Source organism: Mesoplodon mirus, assembly GCF_964341445.2.
Source record: "Mesoplodon mirus genome assembly, chromosome: 12".
Taxonomy (NCBI): Eukaryota; Metazoa; Chordata; class Mammalia; order Artiodactyla; family Ziphiidae; genus Mesoplodon; species Mesoplodon mirus.
Window position 1 is genome coordinate 37,379,899 of NC_138988.1, and position 16,430 is coordinate 37,396,328.

Genomic DNA, 16,430 nt, shown 5'->3' on the forward strand with positions numbered 1-16,430 from the left:
TTTACAAAACAACTGCAGCTAAATACCGTAGCTTCCTAAATCCCAAAGAGTCAGTCAGACTGAGTTACAGCTGCGGCTCATGGTCCCATAACAGTCTGCTCTTTCCTGTTCTATTTGCTCAGTTTTAGTGGGCATCTCCTACTGGCAAGTTAATTAGTTCTAGCTTCTGCCTGGCCTTCAAGGCCCTATTCAAATCTGCTCCCCATGACTATGAAGAATCTCTTTTCTAATTATCTAGTGACCCACTTCCAGTTTTAACCAGGTATATTGCCTGCAGCCACTTTCCAGGCTCCTGCTCATGTTTGCACTCTGCCTATGCTCTGGCTACTGGACCCTCCTGCCCAGGGATACATGTGCCTCCTCATTGGAGCTGTGAAGCCCCTTCTCACTGGGAACAAGCCCATGAGGCCCTCAAGGCCTCCCTCTAGAACTTAGAAAACCATGTGAAATCCTTTTCTTCCCTGCCAATATTCTTTTCAGATGTTATTCCTGAGGCCACCAGAGGCAAGGCTCAGCACCCTCTCTCTGTCCAAATTCCTGACATAGCCTCTCAGTGATGGCCCAGTCCTCCAGGAGTTTAGTAAATGCCTCTATTGATACATGGAATTTTTCAGTCTATCACTTCACTGCCTTCTCAAAGGGTTGCTGGGATCGTGGGTGGAAGTGGACGCAGAGAATGGCAGATTAATCCCAGTCATTTCAGATTTAATTCTTGCCAAGCTGTGTCAGGAAAGGTGGAATCTATGCAAAACACTCTTTAACATCTAACATAAAATAAGGAAGGAGGATTCTGTGTTTCTACAAATTCATCTAATTCTAGTAATGCTGTGGACAAGAATAGCTTGAATTTCCTGGTCTATCACACAAATTCAAGTCCTATGGCTCAAGGGCTAAGATGTGATGGCTGGTCACCACAGTGAAGAAGTGGCTATTTTGGGGGAACTATGACACAAGGTGATCAGGCAGGACACACATGGGTACACGTATCTTCCTGACTCAAAGTGGCGCTCAGTAAACAGACTGTGACAGGTATGTTGAAATGCTTTTAAATTTGTTCTTTTAGAAAAGGCCGTAGTAATGGATTAAATTGTAGATACAATGAAAGGGTCCCTGTCTGGTCTGTCAGAAAGTCAGGTGAACATTCTCCATACCCTCCACTGGGAGCTCAATGTGGGGCTGTTGTGTACTTGCAGGGGAAGAGCCCAGACTGCAAGGCAGGTCTTCCAGCAAGTTCTGGAAGTCCCAGGGTTAGGCTGATGTTCCTGTGTTATGGCCTCACTTAGTTCCAGCTGTGAAGGTCCTCGGAGAAGTTCTGCTCATGAAGAGGGACAGTGAGCTCAGGATGCTCTGAACCTGGCACACCAGAATTTGGAGGTCACCCTTGAGGCCTCAGAGAGGGTGAATAGGAGGCAAGGAGGGTGGAAGAGCTTTGGGCAGCAAGTGGAAGTTCCACCTGCTTTTTCTCCACCACGTTACAAAGGAGTTGAGGGAAAGGAGTGAGGTGATGGGTATCATGGGTCCTGACACTCTGCTAAAATCTGGGAGGCACCAGCTCAGAGCCTTTCTCTGCCAGCTGTGCATGTATGTCCAGTCTGTCCTCATGGGGAGGCGTAGCTCCCCCTTCCCACTTACCTGTGTAGTTTTCGGCCTGCAAATGCATGTCACAAAGCTTATGGATATAGCGGATATACATCTCTTCTTTGTTAATCTCAGATTTGTAAAAGTTCTGTAAGAGAGAAGGAAATATAAATGAAGATGGGAGAGGCTGGCTGCCTGTGGAGGCCATCTCTGAACTCCAGGCAGCTGGCCAAAACCCTGGGTGTGCTGGACAGGAGGGAGAAGACAGGCCGTGGAGGTGGCCAGCACCAGGAAGAGAAGGGACCAGCCAGAAGGCACACCTGCTGGGGGTGAAACATCTGGCAGATCTGCAGGAGCCCTGAGTGATGACACAAAGGAAGAGTACCAGGGCAGACTGGAAATTAGAGTATGTCAGGATTGGTGGGACCTTGCCAAGAGGCCAGGCTAGAGCTCTGTCCAAAGAGAAGCTCATTTCATTCCTTTCCCAAGTAGGAATATGAGTGATGAGGTGCAAGTTTCCAAGATACCAGTAACAGAGCTGATGTCCTGACTCAAACCCTTAGGCGTGGAACCTCCCTGGTGGCACAGTGGTTAAGACTCCGTGCTCCCAATGCAGGGGACCCGGGTTTGATCCCTGGTCAGGGAACTAGATCCCACATGCATGCTGCAACTAAGAGTTCACATGCCGCAACTAAAGGGCCTGCCTGCTGCAACTAAGGAGCCAGCCTGCCACACCTAAGACCCAGAGCAACCAAATAAAAACCAAAAAACCAAAAAAACCCCTTAGGCTTATAGCCATGTATTGTAGAAGGGACAGGCCAATCACAGGGTAGGGTAGAAGCCACACTACGAGGCAGAGAGGAGGAAGAGCCCATGTTCTCTCACCATCAGGTTAACAGTGCAGCCGATCTTCTTATTCTCTGTCTCCTCTCCTTTCATGCAATCCCTGGAAGGGAGAGCACAGATGAATGCACAAAGTGGTGCCTCTGGGACAACACAGAGACCTGCAGTGTCAATGAGGCATTAGTATGTCCAAACCCCAGATGAAGATGCTCTCCAACAGAAACTTCTTCCACAGATGAAACTGTACTGTGAGCTCCCTCTAAGCTTTGGACCCACTCCTAGGGTTCAAAGATCTCTGTTCAACTGGACCCCTTGTTCTGGTGGCAGAGTGTAGAGCCCAGATGCTATATCAGGGCATTAAGTAACACCTACCAATGTCTTCAGCACAAAAAAGTATGTCAGTAAAGTAGAAGGTTAAATCCTCAAGTTTCCAAAAGGGGAGGCACAGAGCTTTCCTTAAAGGGCAGTTTTCATTTTGTAGGACAGTGTTTCATAGAAGCCAAGACACTCTACTCTAGGGACCTACCTTCAGGACCCTGTGGCCACAGCAACCACGGCATGGCTGCCATGTTCATAATCTCATTGGCTTTTCTCCCTATGGTGTCCTTCCTGTGCACTAGTCTTTGGAATCCTCTCTAACTAGGAGCAGTGGGTTTGGAGCTTTTTTCCTGATTTAGGTGTAGCTTCGGCCAGGGCTGAGCTGCATTCATGCTGAGTAGGGCTGGGTTTAGGAGGGGTCATGGCTGACCTGCCAGACACAGAACAGCGGGAACACTGAGAATGAATCCTTGCCAAGGGAGGGCAGGGACTGGTCAAAGCCAAGCTCCTCTGGGAAGGAGAAAGGCCTAGCACAAGGAGATGAAAGAATGAGAACCAGACTGGTGAATCCAGCAAGAAGCTTCCTGTACACGCAGCTAGCTGGAGTCCCAGATGCTCTCCCTTGGCATCTGCATGACATGTAGCACAGAGAAGACAACTATTGCTTGGGTCTGGGTTTCCTCTATCATTCCTCCTCATTCCCTATCACCTTCCTCTAGGCTCCCAAAAGGCACTCTCAGCTATCACCTGAACTCTACTGAGAGAATAACTAAGGCTGCAATGGTAGCATTATTGTTACTTTTAGGCTAAGTCAAAAGCCATGATATGACTGAGAAGGCAGGCTTTCACGAAAAAATGAATTTCACATGAACTCCCAGACTGAATGTATCATAAAGATCTCTGAGCTCATAGGCTGCCTCCTCTAATCTGCTCATGGCCAGGATCAAGGGACAGAAATAAACATATTTTACATAAAGAATGGAGGCATGGACAAGTTGGGTTCCCCTTCCCTGGAAAAACCAAATGAAAGTCCTCCTGGGTCACACTTCTGTACCAGGTGATATTTTCCTGCCCATCTGCCACATGGATCTGAGGAAGGTCTGCACTAAGGACCTAACTTGCTCTGGAGACAGCCTTTCTCTTCCTCTCTGCTGTGCCCATTCCTCTGAGCCTTGACTTTTCTGGATGAAAAGCCAGAAGGCTACATGTCCCTGGGATACCTCCTGGGTACACGTGCCCACGTATCGGGGGTAAGCCCAGGAAGCCCTGGCCTACCCCTGGGAGAAGGCTTTCTTCCTCTTTCTCCTTGGCCATCAGGAGATTCCTAATGACTGGTGATGGCACACACCACCAGAATAGTCCTACCTCTCATGGCCACGAGGTCTCAGTTTTAAGGTCAGGGGATCCTCCTGCTGGGGAGAGCATCTGACCAGAGAAGAGGTCAGGTAGGTTCCTGAGAAGATACCTGTAGTCAAGAAGGCGTTCCATGAGGCGGGTGACCGAGGTTACAAAGGAAATGCCGGTCTCGCGCCATGTTTCCTGTTCAACTTTCTCCAGCAGGCTATTGGTGGAAGCAAACACAATGCACAATGCATGAGCCTTCCTTGGGCACCAGAGTAAGGTCCCAGAGCACGTGGGGCCTGTGATGGATCTGGAGACGGCAGACTTACCACACTGCAGTCTTACCTGGGGTAGGGCCCAAACAGCTGGGTTCTACTCCATGCAGCAGAAAGCAAAGACAAAGCAATTACTGAACTGGCCAGCAATCAGTGAACACGTCTTCCATTCTCCTGTGCAAGTTCCGAACTGAGGGAGCGGTTTCAAAGCCCCAGCCCCTTTAGGTGTACACACTGTGAGATCTGTTCTGAAGAAGCAGTGGAGTAAGAGTCCACTGAGGGATAGACCTGGCTTTGCCAATTGGCTGGCTGCCTCTATCACTGCTTAGAACCATCCTCAGCAAACATACTAACCAACGTTTTCATGTAAACCAAGGGAAAGATTCCAACCAGTCTTGAGGGCCCAGCGTGAAGGACAGTAAGTCCAGGAGTTACACTGTCATCTTCACTGTCGTGGGATACTCCCATGTAAAATGTGCCAGAGCCAAGAGCTAAATGCCCAGGTGCTTTTCCCACTTGCCAGCCCATGCTCCTGTCACCTCCAGGTAGCCTCTGACTTCTCCAAAGAGCCTGGCTTCTGAGATCCTCTGCCTTTTCACAGATCTCTCCTAGGGGATGATGACCTGGATGGACTCTTTCTGTTTGCTCTAGTGATTATCTCAGGTCCAGGTCTCACTCCTGATCCCTTTGCACACTGTCCCTAGCTCTCTAAGGTCATGAAAGTCACCAAGAGTGGAAGGCTCAGCCAGGGACCCAGCACTGGGAACTCACACCCACAGCCTGACTGCCGTTAACACTGCAGTGATGACAACTGTCTTCCTTGCACACAGCATCTAACTTGAGCCGAGGCTTCTGGGAAAGTAAGGGTTTCCATGTGACCCATGTTACTAGAGCGAGAAGGTAGAACCATTGTCTTTCACCTCTGAGTTGAGTGGAAAAAGCGACTGTGTTTACATTTTCCAAACTCCGTTCTACAGAGTTCTGCTGTCCTGGAGGACAGAGAGAGGTGTTCTGTGAGCAAAAAAGCATGGAAGATGCTGATCACCACACCTTCCTTTTAGAGATTTTCCACATCTTTCTAAATATTAAAGGCTTTGAGAAGTCCTATAATACAGAGGCCTGTTCGATTTTATTTAACTGAGTCTTTTCTAAACTGATTAGCCCATGATCCACTCCCACCTCCCCCCAGCATACCTACAAACATCTTCCCCAAACACAAATTGCGAAATGCTGCTCCTTGTTTATCAGTGGCTTTCAGTTCTCAGACGTGAACAGTGTTTATGTAACACTATTTGGTCAGGTAATTATTAATAGCAAGTTATTTTTGTGCTTTTTCCTTCATAGTAAAATCATCGGTTAGTGGCTTAGGAAGAGATTTCTCTTCCTTATTTCCACAATTAGAAACATCTTCAGCTAAAAGAGAAATACTGAAGGATGGATTCATTTTCACAAATTAAAATTAAAATTTAATTTCAAATGAATTCACATTTTATTGCATGACTCATCAAGGAACAAAGTAGGCAGGGTATAGCAGAAAGATTTCCCCCTCTTGAAACTGGAATATCTGGAGAGCTGCTTCTTACTGCCCATGCAACTGAGGCCATGCTACCACTTCTCTGAGCTCAGTGTCATCACCTCTACTCCTCAGGATATCTGCCTTGCCCACCTCACAGGTGTGTTGTGAGGATTAAATCAGATATGTCAACAAATTTTGTACACTGTAAAGTTCTAAGTAAATGTACAGTATTATTATTAGAAAATATATTACAGGTTTATCTTAAAAATGTCACTAAAATAAAGAAAATCTCAAAGCTAGAGATAATGAGTGAGATAGGAGAGGGCTCTAGAGCTGTAAATGTCTTAAAATTTTGTTTTTTAGGAAGATAAAATACCCAACTTTACTATCTATCTGGGAGGACCATGGCTCTCCTGAGTCCCTCCTTTGGGCTTAGCCCTGTGGCTAGCTCTGTAAGGTCTCTTGGCCTCCATCAACTCAAGACAGAAGCCACAACTGGTGGACCTGGGACCCTTGACGTCAGTCAGTACAACCACCCTGTTTCACAAATGGAAACTGGTTTGGAAGGGGGTGTAATGTGTTCAAGTCACAAAATTCATGGCAGTGTTTTTCAAGCTGATTGTACAATCTTACAAAGCAGAGATTTAATTCCCTCCCTCCCCCCACCCGAAATGTCAGCCTTGAGCCCTCATTGAGTCCCCATGAACTGTTTGCCCAACTAGATACAGTACATGGTATGAAGATATACGATGATCCTTTTGCTATCAGCAAATCCAGGAGCTCAGAGTTATCACCTGTCCCTGCATCTTTAGTCAACTATGGCAATCCCTGAGAGAGCTTGCTGTCATGATGTCACTTTCTTGTTGACAGAAGGTGAGCACTGCTACCACCAGGAACAACCCTGGTCTCTCCGGATACCCACCCTCTGAAGCCTGCCCAGCGCAGGTTGCACCCCTACCCTTCATTAGCCCACTTCACCCCCTCCCCCAACGTGAGGTGCTTGGGGCTGAAGCAGCTTACAGCAGGCTGAAGAGCTCCCTGTAGCTCTCATCGCCTTTCCCTTCTGACACCATGCTGTCCAGCTTGTCAATCAGCTCGGCCTCCACCTAGAGGGAAGCAGAGATTTTGTAAACCCGAACTGACCTCAGAGGAAGGATGGGAAATCCAGCCCCTGTGATAGGTGAGGATGGTGGGGAACTGCTTCCTGAGTTTTTCCTTGCACCAAATAAATCCTAGAGAAGGCAGGATCTCATCTACAGCACTGAGAAACCACCCTGCCTCCCCAATCAGTAAGGGCTCCCACTCTAGTGGTTTAAATGAGTTGGAACTTACACATACGTCTCAGATACTCTTTTCCCTAGGGGCAAAAGGCAAGGACTCTGGTGAGAGAAGTATTTTGGATCCAAAAGAGGCCTTTGTCAAGTGTTTTTCTTTCTTAAAAAATGTTCATTCAAAGGAATTGGTATGTATAAGATACATTTGGTTAGAACTTTACCCTCTATCAGCCAGCCACAAAGAAAGCTTGCTTTGGGAGGCTGGTCCTCACTTTAATGGCTGGCATTAGTCTGGGCTGAGGGAGATGTGTTCCCTTCAGGATAAAAGGCTCTATTCTTTGTCCTCACAGGACCTAAAGCCCTTGGAGCTGCTGCCCCTGCCGCTGCCTCGTCACTGGGGCCCCCTGCACTTGTTATTGGATTCTTAAACCATAAGGAGCAATACTGTGTTCATTCCTACCCCACTAATCTGCAAGGCATTCAACAGTGTTAAGCCACTTCTCTAACAGGCCTCAATGCATATACTCTGAGGTGAGAAATTAGTTGTAAGTGATGTGAGATAAAAATCTTTTAAACTGTTCATTAGCCTTTAAAATGTGGTATTGTGCAATTATTTATATAGATTTTTATATAAACAAAAAGTGGCATGGTTGCATTTAATAATGAGCTATAACAAAAGCATTTTCTCACTCCACATAGGGCCAGAATCCTAAGACGGTGAAATATTAAAAAAAATAATTGAATTAGGAAATTCATCAAAGGCAGTTACGGTTTCTGAAACCCTATCAGCAGAAAATGAGAATGGATGAATAAATATGGTCCTTTTATAGTGGTCTGGTATGGCCAGGATGGAGACTGTTGTACATTTGTTTGGCCTAATCAGTCAGCTGCTTGAATGTACTTTCCAGAGGAAATACAAAGTCTGAGATCAGGGGTCCTTAGGGATCGAGGCCATCTGCCTTTCTCCGTGTGGAGAAAAGGCACCAGCAGGGACTTGCCTGCTGGGATCATGTAAAGTCAGGTTGGGATTTCTCATCACACACGCAGGTACAGGTTGTGCTTTCCAGAACAGGGCAAAGTTGGGGAAGGGACCTGGAGCAGCAGAGAGTACAATAGCGCAAATGTGGGTGCAGCCGTTCCCTGGAGTTCTCAAAATGGGTCCCTGGGCCAACAGCATCAAGTCACGAGAAATCTTGTTAGAAATACAAATTCTCAGGCTCCACTGGATTAAAAACTCAGGGGTTGTGGGGCAGCAGTCTGTGTTTTAATAAGCCCTCCAGGTTGTTCTGATGCCTATTCAAATGTTAGAACTTCTGTATTAGGCAAAGGAGCTGGTGATGGAAGGATTCAGGGACATTACTTCCTCACTCCCTGCAGTGCTGATAAAGAAAGAAGTTACTAAGAAAAATTGAGAAATCCAAAATGAGACACTGAAGATCAATGTATGCAAAATCAATGTCTCTAAGTTAAACAAAATGCTAAGTTCTTCAGATATATCATGTTGTAATTGGTAATACTGATGATTTCAGGTCTGCGGAGTTACTTTTATTTTATAAAACCAATATTCCTGAAGTGACACCTTGTTATTCATTCAACAAACATTTGTCCTGTGACATAACCAGCTGCCTACTTCTGTACAAAATATTTACTTAAGCCTAAATTTCTGCATTTGTGAAATGGTAACGGTGGTTAACATTCCTCTTCAGTGTCACTGTGCCCTAGCTCTTGGGAAGTGCTCAATGAATGTTAGTTTTGATTTTCATCTTCATGAACCCATCATGTCTCAGGCATGGGTTCTAAAAAATAAAAGCACAAGAAATGGTCCTGGCCCCAATAACTCATCATCTGGTAGAGGAGGCAGGGATAACAGCTGACACAGCTCAGCATGGGCAGTGCTTGGATGGGGCACACACAGAAAGTGGCCTGGGGTCTGAGTAGTCTACAGACAACAGAGGTTGTTGGACAGACATAGTGCTGTAAAAACTTAAATGTTTTTGCTCTTTGATCCAGCAATTACAGGTGAGAGATTTACCTAAGAAAGTAACTTAAAATGGATATACTTTTGTAATATTAACAGCAAAAATTTGGAATGAACCTAAGTTCCTAAAACTATGAGACTGGGAATTCCCTGGTGGTCCAGTGGTTAGGAATTGGCAGTCTTGGTGCTTTCACTGCCATGGGCCCTGGTTCGACCCCTGGTTGGGGAACTAAGATCCCTCAAGTTGCAGGGCATGGCCAAAAAACAAATAAACAAACAAAACAACCAAAAGCCCCACAAAACCTAGGAGTCCGATTGAATACACTGTGGTCCAAGCTATGCAGTGGAATACCACGTAGCCTCTAAACTGACAGTGTGGTGCAGAGGAGCAGTAACTGACATGAAGGACAGTGATGACAAGGTGCTACTAAAACAGGGAGATTAAAAACCAATACACACAACGGTTCCAAAAAAAACAATGCACACAATGATTCCATTTGTTAACTTAAAAAACTCTATGCATTGGGAAAAAAAGTCTAAAAGACATGCCCAGCCCCTCTCCCCCACAAGTTACTAACAGTACAATTATGAGTTAAATCTTTTCACTATAGCTTACTTGTATTTTTAATTTTTCTACATTAAATAAGTACTGTTTTTATAATTAGAAGAAGTATTTATAGTAGGTGGTAAGAAGTAGGGGAGGAGTTAATAGAGCCAAAGCTGTGGAAAGCACAACTAGAACCAAGACCAAAAAGTCAATTGGATTTTAATGATTAGAAGGTTATTCAAGACAGCAATGTCAACAAAAGTGGGTGCACAATATACATTAGACTGAACTGATAGGAGGGTGGGAAGTGGAAATGTGGCGATGAAAAGAGTAGACTACTCTTTTAAAATATGTAATGGCAAAGGGAAGCAGCAGCAAGATTTTTTTAACCAGGGACAATGAGGTTTACATGGCTTGCTGGATATCAGTTATTCATGACAGTCTTATTGGAGGAAAGAATGCTACCCATCAGCTGAGTCTTGAAGTGTGAGCCAAATGAGCTCCAACTTAGCCTTCCACAAAGCTAACCTTCCTTATTCAGTGTTAGTGATGGTTAAGTACAGCCCAGCTCTTCTTTTAGTAGACTCAGATGACCTATGTAGTGCAGTTCCACAATGTCATCTACTTCTTGGTAACCAGGTTCTCTCATCAGGCAGTTGTGCATTTTGCACAATTAGAAGGCACATGTTGTGGCAACATAGAAAAGCAACAGTTCTTTTCTGTTTGAAGTTATTATTTCCTGAAGTTCTGAAGGCAATAGAGCTGCACACTCTAAAAATGGATTCTTATCTTAAATACCGTTTACTCAAGATACAGAGCATCTATGAAAAACCTAGAACTAGCATCATACTTCAGTGAAACACTGAATGCTCTCCCCTAAGATTAAGAACAAGGCAAGGATGTCAACTTTTATCACTCTTATTTAACATCAGACCAGAGGCCCTAGCCAGTGCAATGAGGCAAGAAAAAGAAATAAGAGGCTTACAGATTAGAGAGGAAGAAATAAAACTGTCTCTTTTCACAGGTGATAGGATTATCTAAATATAAAATCACAAGGAATCTACAAAAAAGCTTCTAGAACTAATAAGTGAGTTTAGCAAGGGTGGAGGATACAATGTTAATGTACAAAGCAATTATATTTCTATATAATAGCAACAAACAACTGAAAATTAAAGATTTTTAATCAGAATAATTTATAATAGCATCAAAAAACCCAGAAAATACTTACATATAAATCTAACAACATGTGCAAGATCTGTATGCTGAAACTACAAAACATTAATGAAAGAAATCAAAGAACACCTAAATAAATGGAGAGATATACTGTCTTCAAGGACTAGAAGTATTTATTAAGTACTATTAAGATATCAATTTTCCCAATTTGATCTATAGATTACAATGCAATCCCAATCAAAATCCCAGCAGGAATTTTTATAGATACTGACAGGCTGATTCTAAGATTTATAAGAAAAGGAACTGGAATAGCTAATACAATATTGAAAAAAAAACCCAAAGTCGGAGGATTCACACAACCTAATTTTAAGACTATAAAGCTACCATAATAAAGACTGTGTGGTATGGTGACAGATTAGACATATAGATCAATGGAAAGACTAGTGAGTCCAGGAAGAGAACCACATGCATATGGTCAATTGATTTTCAACAAAGAATACAGTCTTTTCAACAAAAGGTGCTGGACATCCACATGTAAAAAGGAAAAATGAAAAGCCTTGACCCATACTTCACACCTATACAAACATTACCTCAAAACAGATCATAGATCTAAATATAAAATTATAAAACTTCTAGAAGAAACAAAAGAGAAAAATTTTATGGTCCTGGGTTAGGCAAAGAGTTCTCAGATATGATCCCAAAAGCACGATCCATACAAGAAAAATAATGATCAATTGGACCGCATAAAAATTAAAAACTTTTGTTCTGTGAAAGACATTGTTTAGTAAATGAAAAGACAAGCTAAGAGAAAATATTGGTAAATCGTATATTCAACAAAGGACTTACGTTCAGAATATATAAAGAACCCTAAAAACTCAACAATAAGAAAACAAACAGCCCAATTAAAAATAAACACAAGTTTTGAATAAAATCATTTCACCAAAGAAGATACAAAGATAGCAAATAAGCACATTAAAAGACGTTCAGCCTCATTAGTCATTAGGGAAGTGAAAATTAAAACCACAGTGAGGGCCTCCCTGGTGGCGCAGTGGTTGAGAGTCCGCCTGCCGATGCAGGGGATACGGGTTCGTGCCCCGGTCTGGGAGGATCCCATATGCCGCGGAGCGGCTGGGCCCGTGAGCCATGGCCGCTGAGCCTGCGCATCCGGAGCCTGTGCTCCGCAACGGGAGAGGCCACAACAGTGAGAGGCCCGCGTACGGAAAAAAAAAAAAAAAAAAAAAAAAACCACAGTGATATACAACTACACACCTATTAGAATGGCTAAAATAAACAAAGAGATAATATCAAATTCTGATGAGTATATGGATCAACTGGAAACTTCATACACTGCTGTAGGGATTTCAAAATGGTATAGTCACTTTGGAAAACAGTTTGATAGCTTATAAAGTTAAATATACATTTACCACAATACCCAACAATCCTACTCCTAGGTATTTACTTAAGAAAAATGAAAGTTTATATTCATACAAAACCTGTAAAGAAAAGTTTTTCAGAAGCTTTATTCATAATCACCAAAAAGTGTAAATAACCCAAATGTCTTTCAAATGGTGAATGAATAAACTGCAATGGCATACTACTCAGCAATAGAAAAACTGATACATTTAACAAAATGGATGAATCTCTCAAAGGCATTATGTTAAGTGAAAGAAGCCAGTCTCAAAAGGCTACAGTCTACATGATTCCCTTTACATGACATTCTGGAAAAGGCACACATAGTGAAGGAGAATAGATCAATGGCTGCCATGGTTAAAGGGAAGGGAAGGGTTTGACTACAAAGGAGCAGCAAGATGGAATTTTTAGGAATTAAAAAAATCTTGACTGTGGTAGTGGTTACATGACTTTATGTGTTTACCAAAATTTACAGAGTTGTAAATCCCAAAGACTGAATTTTACTCTTTGTAAATTTAAAAATAAATAAAAATTTAAAAATTACTGTTTGCCTGGTCTGTTCCTCACTGTTACAGTCACTCACTCTAAGAGCACTGGGTCATCCCAGAATCACAGGGTTGGGAGGGAGCTTAGTGGGGAACTGGTTATAGTCCCCAAGCCAAAGTAGAAATTTCTCCTCAAGGCCTACAGGGAGCTTCTGTTTGAGAACCACCAGCAAAGAGGAACTCCCCATCTCTGAAAGCAGGCCAGCTTACAGCAAATAACTTGTTGCTAGCAAATTATTTCTTTTATTAGCTAAAATTGGCTTTTCTACCACTGTTTTCTACCTATTATTCCTAATCCTATTCCCTGGAGCTCTAGATAAAAGGGCAGGGGCCATCTCCTCCACCTTAGGGGTGGCAGAAGAACTGCACAGAGGGACAACCTGAAGTCAGTCAGAAGCCAAGGGCTTACACCTCATGGACCCACCCCTCTGTGCAGGAGTCTGTGAAATTCTAGGCTATGAGAAGTCATCTGGTCCGGGCTCTAGCCTTAGAAATGCCCAGACCACACACACTGGGGAACCTCCAGAGAGAAGAGACAACACTCCCAGGACCTCCTCCTGAATGAAGTTGGGAGGTTACAGTCTGTCATTCTCTCCTTGATCAGAAAGTTCCTTTCACATGATGTTCAATTCCTTTCCTCTGATTCTTTTCTGGCCTCTAACTTCATGAAGAAAATCCACAAATCAATTCTGGCCAGTAAGTAAAGGAAATCCTTGAACAGGACTCAAGATGGCCAAGTTACAGCCTACTTCCACTGGAACTATAGCCAGGCGTCTGGATCACGTGCCTGGGCAAAAGGGGTCCATTCCAGGGGAGAGCACCCTTAACACTGCCAGGTGTTGTCTTACCTGTTTGAAGTTGCCATTTTTCCTTTGCTCCCAGTCCATCATGTCATGAAAGATGGGAATCATGATATTCCGCACTTCTGGCTGTGGGACCAGTGTCACACCCAGAAAAGGACCAATCATTCCCGGAATAAAGTGGATCTTATGTTCACCTGAACAACAAAACCCAACAGATATTAGTTTATGGTTGCTTTGCTCCTTCCATAGAAGCTTCCCAAGTGGGGCCATAACACATGATTTGATCTTCACTGGAAGCATCTGAGAGCATAGCAAGCTCTCCCCTATAGATTTCTGAGATACCCGCTTCTCTTGGCTTTTTAGAGTTCATGGATTAAACTGGCCCAGTACAGTTAAAACAAACTTTCAACAGGCACAAATTCTTTCCAAAGAATTTACTGGGAGGTTCTACAAACTATCTGAAAATCATTCTGAGGTCAAGGAACAGAATTCACTACTCTAGACAGAATAGGATTTCTGAAGGTCAAGGAACAGAGTTCACTACTCTAGACAGAATAGGATTTCTGAGTACACTGTAATAGTTTCAGATAATCTGTTCATAGTGTTTATTTAGCAAGGAAAATTCATCTATTTCTGCTTAAACACAATGCACTATCCCTGGGGTTTCTGCCTCTAGCCCAGAGGCATTTAAGTGATAAGGATGTTCAGTCCCAGGTCCAGCCACTAGTGATCTGAAATCCATAGGCCTCATCACTGCCTGTGCTCAAGTGTGCCCAAGAGGCCCCCTCCTGAGTTAGCAGGAGCCTCCTGCACAGCCCTACCCTGACAGACTGGCTGAGAGACTCTCTGTGCACCCTCCACACTGCATTTTTGATGGTAGCATTACATTTATTCAGACCAGCTTGGCTCATCCCTCAGTTTTCTTAATGAGGCCTTTCCATGGGAAGTGTGTGGTGTGACTCTCCCTGTGATTAGCTTGTCATTTGGGGCATGCTCCCAGAAGCCAGGGCCAGTCTTGAAGACCGCGGGAGAACTTTTCCTTGTAATGGTAAAGCGAGTGAACCATCTTCCAGAGCTCTGCTTTCAGTTCTTCAGAGACTAAGGAGACAAACTGTGGGCCTGTGCAGTGACTGTTATGGTCAAGTAAAATCAGTTCTCGAGAACTAGAAAATGTCATTTCCACCCAAAACAATGAGGCAGGAATGGCTTTATCAGGCAAGTTTGACATGTTTTTTGATTTCTTCCATGTTAAAAGCCTATTTAAAGAGCAACTGTTAGCTCTGAGGCAGATTCTGCATATTCCAATCTTGGTATTTGGTACAGTTGCTAGTCCCATGTGTTCCTGGGAATTTCAGAGTCATCTTTGGGGTTAAAATCTATACCTGGACCATGCTGGATGCAGGGAGTAAGAGTACTGAAGCTAGAAAGCTGGTTTGGGGAAACGCATCCCCACTCATGGACAGAAGGCCCTAGTGCAGGCAGGAATGCCTTGCACCTTGCCTGCTGCCTCTAGAGCTGTGACTGGGATGGTTAATGGAGAAGGATAAGATTTTATGGCCATCATTCCTAAGACTTCAGAGCCATGAGCTTAGTTGAAAGCAGCCTTCACTAGGAAGAAGAGCAGCAGCTTCTCTAGCATCCTGACAGGCCACTAAGAAGCCTACAGTATCAGAGGATGGCCCACCTAGTCACCAGGGCAATCCAAGGATTCTACCAAAACCTGACAATTTGAGATCCAAACCAGTGGATATTAGAGAAGCTGTAAAGAGAAGCTGTCAAAAGAAAGGAGATGAAAATCAATCTCACCTAGAGGCTGCAATTCCTTTCTTACACGCAATTGGCAGCAGGAACCTCGTCTGGATGCCTGAATACCAGAGACCCAAGAAGTGTTTCAATCTTTATTAAAATGAATAGCTGCCCTTGCTCATGTGCTGACTATCTCCAAGATCTATGCTTGTGGGCCTGTATCATCTGGACTGGGACATGAAGAGCACAGAGGATCTTATAGTCTTATAGCCTCATCTTCTTTTTTTCCTTTTGACTTTGGTTCTCAAAAAAGGGATTGTGCATATGTATTACTGGGGTCTTATTTCTCAGCTTAACTCTCCCTGCCAAGGGCTTTGTGCACATGTGCTACACTATACCATCCATCTGAGGTGTTATGTTAAAGATATGTAAAGATCTCTTGGGTCTGAATTAACATTCACAAAACCTGGGGGAAGTAATTAGTCTTGTCACTTTTTATTTGGCTATGCAATATGTGTAAGGGAAAAATATGGAGAAAAGACCTACCCAAATTCTGCCACATGCTGAACAGTTCATAAGCCATCATCACACGCATGTCCCCATACCTGGGAATAGAACACAGGAACCAGCTATTAGTGGGAGAAGGTTCAGGAAGACAGGGCTACAAACCCCAGGAGGCCAGTACTTCAGCACTGTTTCTAAAGCTTCCCAAAATACTAAGTTTTTTGGCTCTCAACTGAATTCTTATACTTGGCTCCTTGGGAGGCTACCTCAGTGAGAACCATGTGGACTTCTTAAGGAGCCCCTTATGGAAACATAACCCCATCTGGGCACATGGTAGGAAGATGAATAAGAGACATATGGCTTACTTATCTAGAATCTTCTTCCTCTTGGTAGAAGTAATGATTTCTAGCTGAAGGCTTGGCTGATTTATGAACAGAACTGCCAGGCTAAAATAAGAATTCCACACCTAGAGAGAGAGAGAGCAAGAGGAAATATGTGAAAGCCTGAGTCCTTAACCTTGCAAGGAGAGATTCTAAATATATGCATGTAGCACAGAATTCATTTTACAGTGTTAAGATC

The 16,430-nt window shown here is 43.7% G+C and overlaps 1 protein-coding gene across 5 annotated transcripts in view; it reads right to left on the reverse strand.

Annotated features, from left to right (window-relative positions):
- Nucleotides 1-16,430, reverse strand: part of DOCK3 (dedicator of cytokinesis 3) — a 404,100-nt gene that overhangs the window by 35,417 nt on the left and 352,253 nt on the right. For 4 of the 5 annotated variants that reach the window (XM_082638633.1, XM_082638631.1, XM_082638630.1 and 1 more), the window contains 7 exons: nucleotides 16,217-16,317; nucleotides 15,894-15,952; nucleotides 13,647-13,795; nucleotides 6,892-6,977; nucleotides 4,205-4,300; nucleotides 2,464-2,524; nucleotides 1,633-1,726 (listed from right to left, as the gene is read on the reverse strand). In XM_082638633.1, coding sequence (XP_082494759.1) covers nucleotides 1,633-1,726; nucleotides 2,464-2,524; nucleotides 4,205-4,300; nucleotides 6,892-6,977; nucleotides 13,647-13,795; nucleotides 15,894-15,952; nucleotides 16,217-16,317 — 646 coding nt within the window. The remainder of the gene's footprint in view (nucleotides 1-1,632; nucleotides 1,727-2,463; nucleotides 2,525-4,204; nucleotides 4,301-6,891; nucleotides 6,978-13,646; nucleotides 13,796-15,893; nucleotides 15,953-16,216; nucleotides 16,318-16,430) is intronic. The other variant, XM_082638632.1, reaches the window with a different exon arrangement.